The 18,589-nt window shown below is 57.4% G+C and overlaps 1 protein-coding gene across 6 annotated transcripts in view; it reads left to right on the top strand.

The window, feature by feature from the left end:
• The window catches only part of SIPA1L3 (signal induced proliferation associated 1 like 3), a 169,510-nt gene that overhangs the window by 132,987 nt on the left and 17,934 nt on the right, over window positions 1–18,589 (top strand). For all 6 annotated transcript variants that reach the window (XM_027855213.1, XM_027855210.1, XM_027855211.1 and 3 more), the window contains exons 13-16: window positions 986–1,113; window positions 7,923–8,041; window positions 12,091–12,479; window positions 16,850–17,071. In XM_027855213.1, coding sequence (XP_027711014.1) covers window positions 986–1,113; window positions 7,923–8,041; window positions 12,091–12,479; window positions 16,850–17,071 — 858 coding nt within the window. The remainder of the gene's footprint in view (window positions 1–985; window positions 1,114–7,922; window positions 8,042–12,090; window positions 12,480–16,849; window positions 17,072–18,589) is intronic.

The raw sequence follows: 18,589 nt of genomic DNA on the forward strand, positions 1-18,589 counted from the left end.
GGTGTTACCTTCCCATCTGCCCTGCTGTTGAAACCTTCTTGTGTAGAATGGGAGCTCCTCGAGGCCAGGGACGTCTCTGCCATTCTCCTTGTGTCTCCTTAGAGCTTAGGGTGGAGCTTGGCTCACGGCACACTGAATCAGTGCTTCATTCATTTGTTCATTCAAAGCTGATAACCTGGTATCAGCGATACCAGATATGACGCAATAAGCACAGAAGAGAGGTCCGGAACAGAAGTTTTGTCTAGGAGGGAGGTCTGCGCTAACCGTTACATTTCCATTCCCTATGTGGGGAGAATTCTCTTCCCACCCTCCCTTCTCACCCCTCTCCAGGCAAGCCCCACAGGGGGCCCACTGGGCACATTTGGGTCAGTCTCTGGTCATCCTCTTGAGGAGGGTCTGTGTGTGGGTGAGGGGTGCACTCATGTGTGTGTGCTGTGTGTGCATGTGTGGGGGTTCATCCGTGGGGGTGCACTCTGTGCATGTGTGGGTTCACTTGTGTGCATGAGTGTGTACGTGTGAGGGTGCACATGTGCGTGTGCTGTATGTGCATGCGTGTATGTGTGTGGTTGCATTCGTGTGGGTGCTTGTGTGTGGGCGTGCATTCTGTGCATGTGTGGGTACACTCGTGTGCATGGGTGTGTGCATGTGAGTGTGCGTGTGTGTGTGCGCGCGCAGGGGTAAGGTCAGGGAAGGAGGGGCAGAGCAGGCTGGCCCGTGGCAGTCAGTCACCTTCAGCGTCCTGCTGCCTTCCGCCAGCTCCTTTCAGGGCTCAGCCTCACCTTCCTGGCAACGAGTTAATTGTCCATCTTACTTCTTAGTCACCGGATCTCACAAGCCGCTCTCCGCCCCCTCCCCAAGTCTGAACCCTGTATATGTAAAACCTGCTCATGAACATGGAACGGGGCTGCTGCTCAGGGTGGGGCGCTTTTCTTCCCTGAGGGACGTGTCTTGAACTTCAGCTCGTGCTTCTCCGTTCCCTTCACAGATATGCAGCCTCCCAGCATCCTCTGCTGCCGCTTGAGCCCCACTATGGCCACGAAGGGCCGTCCAGCGGCGACTCCTCCTCAGGCGGCCTGACCAGCCAGGAGAGCACCATGGAGAGACAGAAGCCAGGTGAGACGCCGTGAGGGGCCTGCTTCCTCCCCACCTCCTGCCCCTCCCGTTCTTCCCCCCAGCGTCAGGTCACTGCGTGTCCTGCAGTGGCTGACAGAGGACAGGACACCCCGGCCAGCCCTGTTTGCTCCTCTGTCTTATTAAGAGCTGCTGTCAGGAGGGAGAGAGACAGAGACAGGGAGACAGAGAGAGAGAGAGAGAAAGAGAGAGGAGAAGAGGACGGGAGGGGAGGGGAGGAGAGGAGAGGAGAAGGAGGCAGGCAGGCCTCAGGTGAGTGAGATCAGGGTCGCCTTGAGTGCCCAGATTCCAGTCCCGTGGCTAAGAGAGAGCGGCTGCGTCCACAGGCAGAGGCTTACGGGGCTGGTAGCTACTCCTGTCTCCCTGTATTTTGTTGGATTCCTGAAGAAGGCCCCAGCTCTGACGTCTTTGTTTTTGTCTCCTCACCTGCTGCTGGGAGCTGTCTGTGCTTGTCCCCCTCAGTGATCCGGGGCCCACAAGAGTTCTGGGCCTGTTTCTCTGTGAGGGGGCAGTGCTGTAGACTCTCCCCACCCCCTCCCCTTTTTGGCATCAAGTTTTGGTGAGTGAAAATAGAGACGGGGCCGGGGCCGTTCGCGGGCCGCTGCAGCCCTGACGATGAGGAGGGGAGGGCAGGTCTTGGGTGTTCCCTCGCCTGGCTGTTCAGTCCTTGCTCTTCTGCCCAGGAATTCTGGCTGCACCCCCGCCCAGGACCCTGCCCACTCTCATCTCAGGTATTTGTACTTAACGAGGGCGCCTTCGAGACTGAACTGCTTCCATTGTTCAGATTTAGATTCCTGATTGTATATGGTGCTTTACATCTTCCTCAGATAGAAACTGAGGCAAAGGGGAAGTGGCCCCACAGGCGGAGCTGAACCAGACCCTGCTACCCACCCCCAGCTTGCTGAAAAGTCCCTTCTAGAGAAACAAGACTGGTCAGAATGAGCCCAAAGGAAGGGGCCCTTGGCGTGGACTAGCCACGTACCTGCATGGTCAGGTGAGGGGAGGGGGTCCCTCCTGCCTACCCACTGAAGTGTGTCCCAGGGCTGTGCCTGATCTCAGGTGTAGACCCTCCACATTAGTGTGCGCGGCAGCTGTGGGGACCTCCTCATCCACCCTGGGTTTGGAGGGCAGGGTGTAGGGTCACAGATGTCAAATCAACCTTTTTGCTGTCTTGGGCAGGCTGGAAAGGCCTAGGGATCCCTCTCAGAATCATGGTTTTTAATGCATAAAATAAAATTCATAGGCTTACAAAAGAAACCAAGCATAGTGAAATACAGTTATGGAAAGGTTTTTCAGATAAGTTCACAGACCCCAGGCTGGGATGGACTGTTCATTCCCCCCACCCCCCACCCCCCTCTGCACACTGGGAATCTGTCTAATCCAGCCCCCTCACTGAAAGATAAGGGAAGTGATGAGCGCTGATAAGGGACCAGCAAGGTCCCAGCCCAGGTGCTCCACCTCCCTGGTGTTCTTCCCGTGCCCTCAGAGGCCCTCTCAGCATGCCGGGGCTTTCCTCTGGCACTCCCCATCTCCCAGGAACGGGGCCAGGCCTGGTGTGGTCTGTCTGCCGGTGGCCCTCCCTCACCCTCTCAGACCAGCCCATCTCCTTTTCCAGAAACACTTACACAGTGCAGCTGAGGTCTGTCATCCAACGCCTGCCCTGACCTAGGGCAAGATAGGTGCACTAAAGTCTCTGATTTAGTCACTGCTCCTCATTTGCCCATCACGTCAAGCAGGGTGGGCAAGGAGAGGGAAGTGGCTTCTGCCGCTCTGTGCGGCCAGGTCGGTGCCTCCTGGGATGGGCAGGAGGGAGCTCAGGGCTCCTGCTGCAGAGGGAGCCTGGGCTCTGCCCGGCCTTCACCCCACTGATGCTGCGAGCGGGCATGTTTGTTGTTCCAGCCAGGCCCTGCCCCGAGCTGAGCTCCAAGGGGGCCTGGCAGCCACCCAGGGTGGTTTGGGAGGGGGCTTGGAAAAGCCTCCAGGTCTCCGTGAAGGTCTCCATCGCCGTCTCCCAGAAGAGAGCCTGCTGTTTGCCCAGGTTCTTGAGATGGAAGATGGCACCAAAGTGGAGATGCTAGTCCTCAGAAGCAGAAGACCCAGGCTCGAGTCCCTGCGCCTCCACTTTTAGCTGTGTCCTGGCCAGTCTGAGCAACAGTTTACCCATCTGTAAAATGGTGATAGTGACATTTGCAGTCACTCTCTTGTAGGGTTGATGGGAAGAAAGGACTCTGCGGGGGGCAGGCGAGTAGGGATGGGTTTGGCAGTGCCCCTTCCCCAGCCACCCATCACCGTCGGTCAGGTCCGTGAGGGGCTGCTTTGAACCATCCTGATAGCGGCATCCTTCCCGGCTGCTAATTGCATGGTGCTATTTCTCTGTATGGGGTGACGCTCCGGAGCCCGGGAGGGAAAGGTCCAGCATTGCCTGGCATCGCCTCCTCCAGCGAGCTGCCTGCCTGTGGCCCTGGCCCTTCCCTCAGCCATGTCCCTGCTGCAGGCACGGATGATTAAAGAGGCTTGTTTTGCTCCTGTCTCCCTTTCTTCTCCCAGCCCTGACGGGCAGGATGTCATGGCCCGGAGTCTCCGGGGCAGAGCCATCTGGCTTCATCTGTAGGGGCTTCCCCAGAGGGAGGAAGCCATGGAGCCCACAGCACAGAAAACCTATTCCCTGCATCCGGGGCCAGCCAAGCAAGGCAACCTCGGGCCCAGGGGGTCCACCTGGAGGAAGCCCGTGGGGACAAGGCCAGTCCTCAGCCTGCCAGAGAGGGAAGTCGTGGCTCTGAGCCTTTGAGAGCCTGTTGATGGAGCACTTTGGGGAGGGCCCCAGGAACCAAGGCAGCCCCTAGCCGTGGGCCTGGCCACCTTCGTACTCAGGACAGTGAGGAGCAGGCTCGTCCCATTTGGAAAACCAGAGAATTGGGGCACGTTTGGCCCTAGCAGATAGCCACCAGGCCACCCTTTTGTTCAGCCCTGCCTGGCATGAAAGGCCTTCGGGAGAACCAGGACACCCCTGACTTTGAAGCTAGCTCTGGGTATCCTCTTTTGTTCACCTCCTTCCCACAAACCCTCAGCAGAAGCCCAGCCTCATCTCTTTGGCCCGTCCTGTGTGCGTGGCTGGGCTGCCATCCTTGGAGGGTCCCGAGCGCATCCACCAAAAGATGGAGCAGGTCTGTGCGTTAGTGAGGGCCAGAGTGATTGGAGGCCTGGAGAGTCTCCATCTGCTTGGAGAGGGGCTCGTCCTGGCCCAGATGGAGACGGAGTCGGAAGCCATCCTCGTCTCCGTAACACGGTTCTCTCAGATCCTCCTTGAATAACAATAAAACCACAGCAACAGTAATAATCATCGCTGGTGTCTGTACAGCATCTTTGGGTTTGCAAATAGGATCTCATCTGATCCTCACCAACAACCCGGAAAGTTGGGTGCTGGCTATCCTCACCCCCATTTTACAGATGAGGAAACTGAAGTTATCCCTCAGGAATCTAGAACTGCGGGCCCCCGGGTGGCCTTTGGGCCACTGTTAGCTCCTTCCACATTCTGTGGCCCTGACTCCAGGCCAGAAAGCCCAGCCTAGCTGCCCCTCAGGTGAGTAAGGTGTCTCCTGAGTTCATCTGGGGGATGGAAAGAGAGCTATACCCCCCCATCCTCCACACTTCCTTTGATCTCCTGTCCCGTCACCTGAGGAAGGGTGGGAGAGTCCAGTCCATTTCTCCTACTCAGATCACTGATCCTGGTGCGAGGCCGTGGTCATCTTCTGGCCAGTACTCACATTTAGACTTCGTCCTCCCTGTTCCTTGGTGAGAGTCTTGCTTCCAAGAGCCTAGTAAATCATCGGATGCAGACTTGCCTAAGGAACAAGGGACTCAGAGTTGGACTTAGCCCCCTGCCCTTCCCACTCCTACCCCGCCTGCGCTTTCCCTGGACTCAGTTTCTTATCTTTGCACCTGCTGCTCACAAAGGCTTCATTCAGCTGCAGCCGTCAAGCCAGAGTAGCCCAACTGCACTCACTTTGGACCTGGCCTGCTTCTCTTTGGTCCCACCTCCCAGACAGGCCACCACGTAACCAGCAATGGGATGGCCCGTTGCTCTGTGCGCCATGCTGATCCCTTCAGCAGACGGGCCACCACGTAACCAGCAATGGGATGGCCCTTCGCTCTGTGCGCCATGCTGATCCCTTCAGCAGACGGGCCACCACGTAACCAGCAATGGGATGGGCCTTTGCTCTGTGCGCCATGCTGATCCCTTCAGCAGACAGGCCACCACGTAACCAGCAATGGGATGGGCCTTTGCTCCGTCTCCATGTTGCTCCCTTGACAAGGTCCCGACAGCCAAGCCCCTCCCAGACCAGAAGGCAGGCGTCCCTGGTGCTGGGCCTCCCCCCGGTGCCTGTGGACACACCAGTGGCACGGGCTTCATGGTGTTCCCAGGATGGTGAGGGTGTTTACCTCCTACAGTCTCTCAGCAATCCCAAGAAGGCCTTGGCTGCAAGATTGGATCAGGGCCAGCATGCTGCCTGCTCAGGTACCCAACCAAGATGGAGGAGGGCCGAGAGCGCTGAGCCCTGGGTTTCAGTGCTGCCTCTGAGACTTCAGTGCCAGTCATTAAAACCTCTGTGAGCCTCAGTGTTTTCATGTGATCGTGCTCGGTCTTGTTGCCGCAGAGTTGTTGTATCAGGTGGGGAGGGGCTTATCTACAGAGAGACCCCAGAGAGGGACTGGAGAGGATATCCCCATCTGCATACCTTCCAGTCCTTCTCTCCACAGTGGCATCACGGTCTTGAAATAGGGCAGGATTTGAAGTCCAGAAGATCTGGGTTCAAGTCCCAGCCCTAATATTTACTAGCTCTGGGCCTGAGCTTCTTCCAAGGTCACATGGGGTTAATAAGAGCATTTATTCCACAGGGTTGTGATGAGACCCATGAGGTCATCTCCACAAAGCCGTTTAAGCTTTAACGCTCTTGATCAATACTGTTGTGTATTACTACACCAAACCAGGCTTGGACAGATGCCATGATGCTGGCCGTGTCTCTGACTGTCCAGAAGCCAGCGCAGGCTTCAGTTGTGAAAGCTAACCACTGCCAAGGGGAGCGAGGCACTGGCCCAGGGCGGGAGGTCTGCTCCTTGTGAGATTCAGGGGTGTTCTCACTTACAGATTTGTTGTTATTCTTGAGTCGTTTTCAGCCGTGTCCAACCCCTCATGGCTCCATTTGGGGTTTTCTTGGCAAAGATACTGGAGTAGTTTGCCATTTTCTTCTCCTGTTCATTTTACAGATGAGGAAACTGAGACAAACAGGGTGAAGTGACTTGCCCAGGGTCACACAGCTAGGAAGTGTCTGAGGCTAGATTTGAACTCTGGTCCTTCTGACTCCAGGGCAAGCACTCCACCTAACTGCCTCTCTCTAATGACTGGGTGGTAGCAAATCAGAGCTGGGGCTCATTAGAGCTAGAAGGGACCCTAGGCACCCTAGCAATGAGAAAGAACGCTGGGCTTGGAGCCAAGAACTGAGTGCTCCTCCCCCTCTCTGTCTCCCTTCCCACTTCCCTTTTCTCCCCCTTCCTCCCTTCTTCCTTCCTCTTTCTCTCCTCTCCCCTTCCCTCCTCCTCTTCTTTTTCCTCTTTCCCTTCTTTCCTCCTCTCCTTCTCTTCTCCCTTCTCCCTTCCCCTTTCCCCTCCTCCCCCCCCTTTTCTCTCTCCCTTCTTTCCTCCTCTCTCCTCCCTCTCCCTCCCCCTCTTCCTCCCTTCTCTCTCTCTCTCGGTCCCTCTCCTCAAACACACAGAGGCATTGTGTAAGCCCGGACAAGTCATTTGCTCTCCCAGTACGCTAGGCAGCTCTTAAGATTCTGAGTAACCTTGAAGGTTTAACACTGAGCTCATTCCCTGTAACTGATAAAATCATAGGTCTGCTTAAAAACAAGAATTCCTCTATAACCTTAGCTTAATGCTGTACCTTGTTTGAGTCTGCTTCCTCTGCTGTAAAATGAGATGGTTGGGCCAGCTCAGGGCTCCCCCAGCCTCGAGCCCCCATGCCCCGTGCCTTTCCACACCTCTTGCTGCACTCCCTATTCAGGAGGAAAGGACATAAATCAGCATTCATGGGTTTACTGTTCTTTAGTTTGGCAGAACTTTCTTTTTCTCTTTCCTATCCTCCTGCTTCCTTGGAAGGGATGGCTCTGAATGGCTTGGGAAGTGTAGGTGATGGCGGGACAAAAGAGCAGTAAAAGTGGCTTTTTAAAAGGCAGCCAATTTTCTTTTTTTTCCTTGGGATTTTTCTTCTGCGTTTTCTTTCATGACATGACTAACGTGGAAATATTTTGTGAGACTGCACATGTATAACCTGTAGCAAATTGCTTTGCTTTCTCAGTGGGGGGAGGGCAGGAAGGGAGGGAGAAAATTTGGAACTCAAAATTTTAAAAAAACAAATGTTAAACAGAATGTGTTTTTATAAATAATTGGGGGGAAAATAAAATAACAAATTTTAAAAGTCAGTAAATTCTAGAGTTTACTGTGTATGTGCACGTAAGCTGAGGTTGATTCAGGAGCGTGATGGTAATTTGCCACATGGTCCCTGCGTCCCCTTGGAGTTCTGACTGTGCCGTCCTGTGTTTCTCTCCTTCCTTGGAGTCTCCCCAGGGCAGGTGAGGGACAGTGTCTCAGTTTTCCCTCTGAGGTGCCCAGTGCAGAGCAGCCGAGACGAGGAGAGATGGGAGGGGATCAAGGACAGGCAGCCGTTGGGGGCAGGTGCCAGGGCGCCGTGCCCCAGTAACCCCCTAACCCCAGGCTCTTCTTCTTCCCTGCAGAGCCCCTGTGGCACGTGCCATCCCAGTCCCGCCTCTCGGCCATGGGTGCAAACACCGGGAGCAGGCACGTCAGCAGACAGGACGTGGCAGGCAAAGATTCCCCCAACAGGCATTCCAGAGTGAGTCAGCGTGGCCCGTCCCTCCCTCCCCCCCTGCTGTGGGTGGGTGGGGTCACCTGCGCGCCCACCTGGAGGGGTGGCCGCACACCTGGCGGGGGTCCCAAAGCCCTCTCCCCTTGGGGGGACACTGTTGTTTCCTCTGTGTGTGTGTATGTGTGTGTGTGTGTGTGTGCCTACGTGTGTGCTGACACCCCGCCTCCCTGTATTGAGAGGTGTGAAGAGCCTCAGCTCTGCAGTCAGAGGGCCTGAGTTCAAATCTTACCTCTGCTGGATGGCCTTTGGCACAAGTCCCTTCGCCTCTCTCAGCCTCAGTTTCCTCATCTGTAAAATGAAAGGGTTGGGCTGGATAATCTTGGGGGTTCCCTTCTAGCTCTTCGTCCACAATTCCTGCAGGTGTCCAAGGGCAGTTCGTTTTGGAGAGGGGAGCTTTGGGTGGACTTGGGGGCTTTGCAGTGGTCTTCTGGCTCCACCAAAGCGCAGGCCACTTTCAGTTTCTGAGATAAGAGCCCGGCGCCGTAGGAGGGGCTGAGAAGTGGTACCCGGGGGCCCCATGAGCCTTGGGTCCTTCTCCCCCAGACAGGGGGCCTGGCAGCGTTTCAGGCTGGGGTCCCTGGGGCTCTTGTGCTGGGCTGGCTGGGTGACCAGGGGTGAGGCTCAGAGCCCCTGAGGGAGGGCACCTTCCCCAGCTGCTGGGACTGAGGGCGCTCAGAGGCTGCTCATCGATCCGAGCCGTGTTCTGGCTAGGCCCCCGGGGGTCGGGGGGAGCTCCGCCGGCTAGTGAAGGAGGGCCTCAGGAGGAGTAGGCAGGGGTGAGAGGACTCGGGCCGCCTCGTCCTGTCCGGCCTGGGCTGCTTGTGTTCCCAGAAGGGTTTGTAATTACAATGCCCAAGGGGCCCAAGTTTTAGAAACAAGTCTCCTTGGGGTACAGTGGAGAAATACTGAGGGGGTGGGGGGCCTCGCGGGGAGAAAATTAAGTGAACATTTAAAAAAAAAAACCAACCTTTTAAATAAAGAAGCACTGTCAAGGTGGCAGACCTGGGTTCTAGTCCCAGCTGTCTGTGTGACCTTGGACAGATCTCTACCCTCTCTCTACCTCAGTTTCCTCCCAGCCCTGCCCACTTGGCAGAGCTGTTGGGAGATGCCAGCTGGGTGGCGGCCCTGGAGAGGGTAGAGGGGATACAAACATGTATTGGAAGCCTCTTCTAACAGTCAAGAACCCATTGCTCAGTTGGGAACACCATGGCGTCCTTAGCATCCTACGGTCTTGGCTTGAAAAAAGCTGCCATTTATGTGTGGAGTTTCCCCTCCTCTTCCAGGGGAAGCAGTAGACCCATAATGGGGCAGCGACCCCCCTCGTCACAGGCGCTTTTGCGTTTGGGCTTCATCCTGGGATGCAGGCAGGCTCACGTTCGTCGTCCGCGTTTTACAGATGAGGAAACGTGCTGCTGCAGACCTCACCCAGTTGGGATAGTGGGCGGCCACTCTCCAGCCAAGGTGGCCTGGGCTTGGGGTCTCTGAGAGCAGGGGATGAAAGGAGGGGAGGGGAACGTTCCCCGGTTTGCAGAGCGAGGGCCAGGGCCACAGGGCCGTCTGGGCCCAGGTTAGCTCTTGTCTATGGAGTTACCCCAAGAGAAGGGGCGACCTCAGCTCATTTTAAGAATAAAAGCTAAAACTGAGATGCTCCGTGTCAGGACAACGGTCTTGGGTTATTCCCCCTGTGAGGAGCCAGACCTTCCCAAGGATGCCTCTTAGGGGCTTTCTGTGAGGAGTCTCGGTGTGAAATGTCCATGCCGATGCCCCTGGGGCTGGTTGGCCATCCCTCCCAGAAACAACCCAGCACTGGAGCCCTCAAAGGCTGGCCGATCTTGCTACCCGGGGTATCTCATTCAGTTCTCACCGTGACACCATGAGATAGTCAGCAAGCACTTACTAAGCACCTGCTGCATGCCAGGCATTGTGCTAAACACTGGGAGTGCGAAGAAAGGCACGGAAGCCGCCCTGCTCTCAAGGAGCTCGCTGTCCAGCGGGGCAGAGAGATCCTGCAGGCAGCTCAGTACACGCAAGGGATTCGAATAACGAGGAGGTGAAGGGCCTAGAATGGGGGGATCCAGAAGGGCTTCCTGTAGCAGGCGGGACTAGAGCTGAAGCTGAAGGAATCCGGGAGGCGGCGGTCAGGAGGGCGAGCATTCCAGGCGTGAGCACGGCCAGTGACAGCGTGTGGAAGCTCTGGTCAGCAGACCAGCAAGGTGGCGGGTGTCAGTGGAGCAAAGGGCATGTGGAGGGGAGGGAGGCGTGAGAAGGTGGAAAGGAAGGGGGGCAAATTGTGAGGGCTTTGAATGCCAAACACATGGTTTTATATTTGATTCTGGAGGCAATGAGGGGAGGAGGTGACATAGACTTTACTTTGGGAAGGTCCATTTGACAGCCGAGTGGAGGAGGCTGGGCTGGGGAGAGACGTGGCCGGCAAACCCACTGGCGGCTGTGGCAACAGGGCAGGCCGGAGTGATGCAAGGCGGCCCCGGGGTGGAGGCAGTGTCAGAGCGGAGGATGGGGCGGAGACGACAGAGCTTGGATATGGGGGCAGGGGGAGACACTGAGGGACTGGGGAGAGGGCTGCCCTCTCTAGTGAGGGGGAGGAGGACGAGCTCTGTTTTGGACGTAGCGAGTTGAAGGTGTCCGCTGGATATCCAGTCTGACATGTCTGAAAGGCACGGGGAGATTCAAGACTGGGGGGTGTTCTGGTTGAGCCATTTTTCAGTTGTGTCCAACTCTCCATGACCTCATTTGGGGTTTTCTTGGCAGAGATCCTGGAGGGGTTGGCCATTTCCTTCTCTAGCTCTTTTGACAGATGAGGAAACTGAGGCAAACAGGGTTGAAGTGACTTGCCCGGGGTCACACAGCTAGGAAGTGTCTGAGGCTTGGGAAGGTGAGTCCCCAAGCCTGGTGCTCCATGCACTATGGTGCCACCTAGCTGCCCCATTGGCAGAAGGTTAGGGCCAGATAATTAGATCTGAGCATTGTCATCATAGAAATGATGATTGTATTGATGAGAGCCCATGAGAGCATCCGGTGAAGTAGTCCAGAGGGAGAAGAAAAGAGGGCCCAGGCCAGAACGCTGGGGGTCACCTAGGGTCAGAGGGCGCGATCTGGAGGAGGAGACAGAGAAGGAGCGGTCAGAGAGGCAGGAGGAAAACCGGGAGGGGGGAGGTGAGCGGGGAGCGCTGACACTAGAGAGAAGGGAGGGGTCCTCAGTGCCCATGGCTGCGGAGAGGTCAGGGAGAATGGGGACTGAGGAAAGGCCATCGACAGTGACCACGAAGATGATGGGTCAGTCTGGAGAGAGCGGTGTTGAGGAGGTGACGAGAACCCCGCAGAGTCCAGCCACATGGGAGAGGACGGCAGGGGGCATCGGCAGAGGCAGAGCTGGAGGATGAGGGGCGACTATGGGTAGCGTCTGCCAGGAATCGCGTAGGCTGCTTTTGCTCCGTTTTACAGTGGAGGAGACTGAGATCATCTGATACAGATTAAGTGACTTGCATGTTGCCTTTAGAATAGCTTAAGAAGCCATGCTGTAGCCTCATGCTGTGCAGACCAGACACGGGGAGCAGTGCACCCCGACAGCTGCGCTGGGTGTGGGGGGCGCTCCCAGGGGCCTGTTTGTGCCACGCTGGGCCCTGGGCTGGCAGTAGCAGCACACATATGGGTCACCCTCCACATACAAGTAAGTCCGTGAGGCTGTCTCATGTACAGATGAGGAAACTGAGGCACAAGGTGTCAGAGCCAGGACTCTTACAGAAGAGGAGGACTGTCAGAGAGGTGAACTCCCCTGGTCCTGCTCACACAGCTGGCACCTGGACTACGGCCCTCCTGGCTCACAGCACGGCTACCAGGGCCCCACCCTCCCTCCCTGCCCGGTGTCTGGGATTTGTTCTGTGCAGGGTGACGTGTGTGTGTGTGGTCTCTGCTGAGAGAATGGGAACGTCCCGTGTGTGCCCAGCCTGTGCCGGACTCAGGGGTGGCTGTACTGAGACCCTCTGTTGTGTTTCCAGGGTGACCCTCAATACTCAAGCCATTCCAGCAGCAACACGCTGTCCAGCAATGCGTCCAGCAGCCACAGCGATGAGCGCTGGTTCGATAGCCTGGACGCCCTAGAGGCCGAGCAGGACCCCCTCTCCAAGGGTGGCTCCAGCGACAGCGGCATCGAGACCACCATCTGCACCGCCAGCCCCAGCGGCCTGCCGCGGCCGCCCAAACTGCAGAAGCCTGCTTACGGGGGCCATGGGGACAAGAGCCTCTACCATTCGGACAAGCGTCGAGAGACCCTGCCTGGCGGCGGCCAGAGCAAAAACTACCGGCCCAAACTGTACTCAGCCGGCTCGAGCACCCCCTCAGGACCCGTGGGCCCCGGGAACAATCATGACCTGTTGAAGCAGCCCAGGTACCAGCCAAGTGGGGGCTGGTCCGGAGGGGGGATGAAGAGGGGGGTGCTAGGATCCAGGCAGCCGGGTTTAAATTTGGTCTTGGTCTTATGGGTTTGGACTCACTGGCCAAGGAAAAACTTGAGACCGGGTCATGGGACTGTCCTCTTGCCTCCTTCCAGGCAGGAGTACTCCTGCCCATCCTCCCCAGGAAAGGACCCCTCTGTTCCAGGCCAGGCAGCACCTGTGGGGCACCTCTGGGGGCCTGGAAAAGGGCCCTGCCCTTGCCATACCCGTACAGGTGTGGGAGCCGGTGGAGAGAGACGAGATGCCTGTTGAAGGTAGTGGTTTGGAGAGGGTCCGAGACCCCCACCCTGCCCCATCCAAGGGCAACTCTCACGGGCTTCCTAGGACCCCGTCCTGGAGTTCTGCCCAGTGGGAAGGGATAGCCCCTGACTGCCCCCACCACCACTCCCCTTCCCTGGTCCTGAGGCTTCCCGCTGCTGCTGTGGACAGGTGAGCTGGAGACAGGTAGCTGAGCCAGAGATGTGGCATATGCGCCACCTAGTGGTGGCAACCTGCCAGTGCTGGCCGAGCTAGGGCTATGGTTTGGTCCTGGGCTGCTGCAGCCCTAGAACCTGGCCGTGAGCCCAGGGCTGCCCGTTAGACCAGGCTTTCTGGAATACTTGCTGTGTGACCCTGGGCTGAGCTGGACCAGGCTGGGGAAGGGGGTGGGAGACGGGGAGAAGGAAACAGCCCTTCCATCCCCCATCCCCAAGGCCTGCCCACCTCCCCATTCCAGCACAAGCGAGCTGCTCTGACCCGGGCCAGCCGGGGCCTGCCCTCTCTAGTCTGGCCTTTGACTGGAGGGCCCTTCCCGTCTGGCTGGGCAGGCAGGACACCCTGCTGAGGGACGTCATAAAGTGCTTAGCCAGAAGAAGTCCAGCCTGGCCACTAGTCAGGGGTCCAGGGAAACAGGTGCAAAGCCAGATCCATGGAAAGAGAGTCTGTGAAGGGAAGGAATGGAAGGAGCCTCTCCAGTCACAGGAGTTAGCTTTTCCATTGCGTTACCAGGGCGCGGAAGGGTTTACAAAGCCCTTTACAAATATCATCTCGTCTGGTTCTGGCAGCAGCCCTGGGAAGTAGGTATTGTTGTTATCCCCACTTTACTGAGGAGGAAACTGAGGCAGACAGTGGGGAAATGACTTGCCCGGGGTCACACTTCTAGTGTCAAAGGCTGGATTTGAACTCAGGCCCAGCACTCCCTCCAGTGCGCCATCTATTGGGGCTGCCTCCAAGCTCTGGCATCCTGTGATGCGAGTGTCCTTTCTGAGCAAGGGATCAGTGGTCATCTCGTCACCTCTTAGCTGGACTCCTGCCCAAGCCCCCGACTGCCGGTGCTGCCCCCATGCTCCCCCCCACCAATCCACCTTCCTTCCCCCCAGCTTCCTGGGACTCTGGTCTGAGCCGGCCCTGTGCCGCCCCGCCACCTCTAGGGGCTTCCTCTCGCCTCTGGGCCACTGGTACGTCTGGCCTGCTGGCAGCCTGCCTTTCCGGCTTTATTTCATATGGCTCCTGTCACATGCTCCTCAGCTCTATCCAGCCTCCAGGTGTTTGCCCAGGCCATCCTCCCAGCTCCTGCTCAGGCACCACTTCCGCCCTGCAGCCTGCCTCACCTCCCTCCTCAGCGGGATGGTCTCTCTCCTGCCTGGGGCATGTCTGGCACACTTTGGCCCATCACCATCCTTGGACCTAGGGCCACACTTTGGTGCAAGAGGCTGGTTGGCATTTGTCTCAAAAGACAAGGCCACTGGGACCCACCACAAGCCCAGCCACGTCGTGGACAGCTAACGAGCTGGCTGTGTTGTTGGCCTCCTTCCCCCATCTCACAAAGGCGCCTGAACTCTCTTGGAGGCCTGAGACCATTTTTGACCCCAGCACTGCCGAGGCCGCCTCGGTTTCTTGGAGGTCTGTGAGCCCACCGCAGCAGACCTCTCTTCCTGTGCTGCAGCGGCCTTGGTGGCCAGTTGTCCCAGGACGGAGTCTCCCCATGCTGAGCTAGGCTCCACCCTCGCCCATTGCTGCCAGGGCTCCCATCCTACTGGCCTGGCCTCACTGTCCCCACAATCACCATGAGAAGACCTCGGAGCTGGTCAGTGCAGGCTCAGCTGTGAGCTGTGTCCAGGAACGTCCAGGGCTGCTGGTGAAGCTCAGGGCTGTTGGGGCCCAGGAGATGAGCGGCGTGGCCAGTCAGGGCTCTAGTGGCAGGTGCAGACTGAGCCATTGGCGCTTGGCCCTGGGAAAGAGGCCTCAGCCTGCTGGGGATGTCTGAGTGGGCAGAAGCATCGACCCGCCTCCGGGTCCTCTAGAGTGGGCACTTCGTGCATCTGCTTGGGGGTCCAGGTTTCATCTCCTCCTGAGATGCCCTCAGAGCCCAAGGGGCACAAGTTCCCCTTCTCAGCGGCAGAGTCCCAACGCTCGGGGCCCTTCTCATTTAGAGCTTTGCTGTGCAGCTTCTTCCCAGCGTGGCAAGGACCCTAGACTCCAAAAGCTGGGCGGCAGAGGGTGAGCCCCGTCACAGGCTGACCAAGGCCACAGAGGCTGACCCACATCTGCCCCGCCCATACACCAATCAGGAACGGGCCTCGGGGGGTTGGCGACCAAGCTAGTGAAGCCACCTGAGGGCCAGAAGGCTTGGGAAACCTGTCACTGTGAGCTGGAAAGAGAGGCTTAGGGTACAGATCAGAATAGGGACTGGCAGCAGCCTGGCCGAGGGCACCGTGCCAGCTGACCCTGGCTCTCGCTGAGGCCCCATTGTGTCTCTGCCATCTGGACAGCGCAGGCTTCCCATCCTTTGGGCTGCTCTCCTGCCAACCCTGCCCTGCTGGTGAGGCCATGTGGCTAGGAGCCGTGGACCACTGCGCTCTCAGGAGGATAAAGGTTACAGGTGTCCCCCGGGATGTCAGTGGAAGGCCCTGGGTGGCAGACGGCAGGCCTGCAGCACACCTCACCCAGGAAGACTCATATTGAGGAGAAGCACGAGAGATAGCGTAGAAAATCCCACGGCAAGAGGGAGGGACGGCCCGGCAGTGGTGTTAGCGCCCCAGGCAAAGACCATGCTGAGATGGGAACTGCCACGGTCGGCGTCCCAGCGTATACCACCCAGCACAATGGGATGTCTGCCCAGGAGTGGACCTCTCCCGGACAGCAGCTGGTGGTCCTGATCACATTCTGTAGACACCCGGAATCCTCAGGCCCCGGTGAGCTTCTCCGCTAGGGGTCATCCGAGCCCTCGGCTCCTGCGCCACGCGCCCGGCCCCCCGGGCACCGGCGTGGGCTGTTAGTAAGAATGAATGATCCACACCGCCACGTGGGAGGGAGTCCTCAGGGATCCGTGGATTTCTCAGTGGCGGGAACCATTTTTCAACTTTGATTAGAAAACAGAACCACATATTTATTTTGTGTGGGTCAGCTGCTTTCAGGTCAGCTGAGCTAGAGAAAGGACGTGAGCGCAGAGTCCCGCAGGGGCAGACAGGAAGGGGCTGGGCACTTCCCTGCTGGACAGCACCCTCCCCCACTCCCAGAGGAGTCAGGCTTGTTTGGAGCGTCAGCTCAGGGCTGACACCCACCTGCTGTCCTCTGGTGTCTCCGTGAGCCCGTGGTCTGGCCCAGGAGGCCTTGCTGCCGTCTTTGTCACCTATGCTCACTGCCTGGCAGATCAAGAGTGCTTGGGGGTCACGGCATTGAGGACTGCCCCGGCCCACACGTGACAGAGAGCCCAGGACTGGTCTCTAAGCCCCACTGCCCAAACAGCAGCTCAGATGACATAAGGGAAAGACAGAGGCATGGCATCAGAAGACCTGGGCTCTGGCCCCTGCGTGATCTGTCTTGAACTTTTCCTTAAATTCTCGCTAATACCAGCGGGGTGGGCCAGAGCTGGGAGGAGAGGTCAGAGAGATGAGGGGATTTGGGAAATAAGCATTAACGGAGCACTCACGCAGGTTGTCACAACTTTAGGAGGGTGCTTTGATCATCCCCATTTTAGAGATGAAGAAACAGAGGTGAGGTGACCTGCCCAGGGTCACACGGCTAGTGAGTGTGGGGGGCAAGATTAGAACTCGGGTCTTCTGGAGGCTGGGCCCGCTGTGCCACCCAGGTGAATGGGTGGACCTGAAGTTCCCTCTAGCCCTCCTGTGCTAAGTGAAAGGCAGCAGGTGCCACTGAGTGGGAGACAGTCCCTCGGAGAATGGAACTCTTGGGACCAGATCCGAAGGCAGCTCCCACACCTGTGGGCAGAGAGGAGGGGCAGGGCGTGAGCTCGATTTTCCTGGGAAGGCCGCTGAAATGCCACTCGCTGAGGCCGATTTCGTTTGTTTTGTTTGTTTTTTAGTAACGTGAGCTCCAGAGCCGCCTACCCCGCTCAGGTTTACAAAACGCCAGCAATGGAGAATGCCAGGGCCCCTCCGCTGGCTCAGCCTATCCCCTTCCAGCTGTCTGCCTCAGTCCCCAAGTCCTTCTTCTCCAAGCAGCCCATACGGAATAAGTACCCCACCGGATGGAAGAGAGCGGAGGAGCCTGCCCCTCGGCCCCTGGCCTTTTCTGACCCCAAGAAGTAAGCCTCTGACCTTTTCTTTTCTTTGATGACCTCTAAGGATGTGCCTTTTCCCTGGTTTGTAGATGGCATCATAATCAGACCCACTCTGGTTGGGAGCTGGGCAGAGAGGCCGGTGGTAAGGCTGGAGTTTGGCCCTGCTGGCCAGGGCCTTGGCAGGCTTTGAGAAGGCAGAGGGAGGACAGCCGGGCAGCCGGGAGGCGGGGGTGGGGGGGGACGTTTTTGGTAGAATTGACCTCAGTGAAACTGGCATTGGCTTATGGTTTCCAAAAGCACTTTTGTTTACACTCTTGGGGTTTCCTCAGCGGCCAGGTGAGGTGGGCAGGACAGGACAAGGGTCACTGTCTACGGTCTACAGACTGTAAAACTCTAACCTAGAGAGAGGATGCTTCTCCTAGGGTTGCACAGGCAGGGAGAGGCAGAGCACAGTTCCAGGGGTCTTTCTGCATCCCTCCATTGCCCTCCTGCTCTGGGTGCCCGGTCACCTCGTTAGCCTCTTGGCATTAGCCTCCCAAACCAGTCTTGGTGTGGAATTGTGCAAGCGCGGGACCCTGGGACCCCGTGGGAATCAGGCAGCCTCAGCGCCCATCAGGACGTCATCCCAGACCCCGGCATCTTGGAAAGGGTAAGCGATCATTCTACAGGCTGAGTCAGAGCCAGGAGAGGAGACATACAGGGAAGCCCACCAGACATTTCACAGAATCGTGGAGTCTTGGAGCAGGAGGAGACCTCGGAAGAAGGCAGGGGAGGCGCGAGAGGGTGCCTATGTGGCAGCAGGACGGTCAACCAAGCAGGCCCTCGACAAGCACCTGCTGTGTGCCAGGCACCGTGCTAAGTCCTGAGGATACCAAAACAATGGGCCAATCCCTGCTCACAAGCGGCTTACGTTCTAACAGGGAAGGGATGAGGACATAGACAAGTACACAGGCTACATGGAAAGACAAAGAACACAGTGTAGGCAAATATAAGATAGGCTGGCAGGTGGTGGGGCAGGAAAGCCTTTGGGTGGAAGGTGGGTTTGAGCTGAATTGAAGGAAGGGAAAGGACACTGTGAGGCAGAGGAGAGGATGCCTGGGCATCAGCCGGTGCGAGGATGTGGATGCACGATAGAGTGAGAAGGGGCCGAGAGTTTGCTGAGAGCATCTTGGCTTCAGTTGAGGCTCCAATATCAGTGGGCCATGAATGGCACTCACCGGTCAGGGCAGGGTGGGTCCAGAAAAGAAGTTACAGAGACAACAGGGTTAAGTCATCTGGGTGATGGTCAAATGGAGCGATCCGTCATTCAATGACAACCCTGGTTTAGCATAGACATTATGGCATGATCTCACAGAGCCGGACCATGGAAGAGCATGCCCTCTTCAGCACTAGAGAGCACAACCAAGTTAAAGGGCCTCCACCAGCCAAGTCATGCTGAGGGTACCTAGGGATGAAAGGGGAAGGAAGACAACAAACGGAAGAAAAAGGAAAAAGATCTGCAGGTTTTACAACAAACTGTTTATTGCCGTCAAGGGCAGAGAG

The sequence above is a fragment of the Vombatus ursinus genome, unplaced genomic scaffold (assembly GCF_900497805.2).
Source record: "Vombatus ursinus unplaced genomic scaffold, bare-nosed wombat genome assembly UNPS02010822.1, whole genome shotgun sequence".
In the NCBI taxonomy this organism is placed as follows: domain Eukaryota; kingdom Metazoa; phylum Chordata; class Mammalia; order Diprotodontia; family Vombatidae; genus Vombatus; species Vombatus ursinus.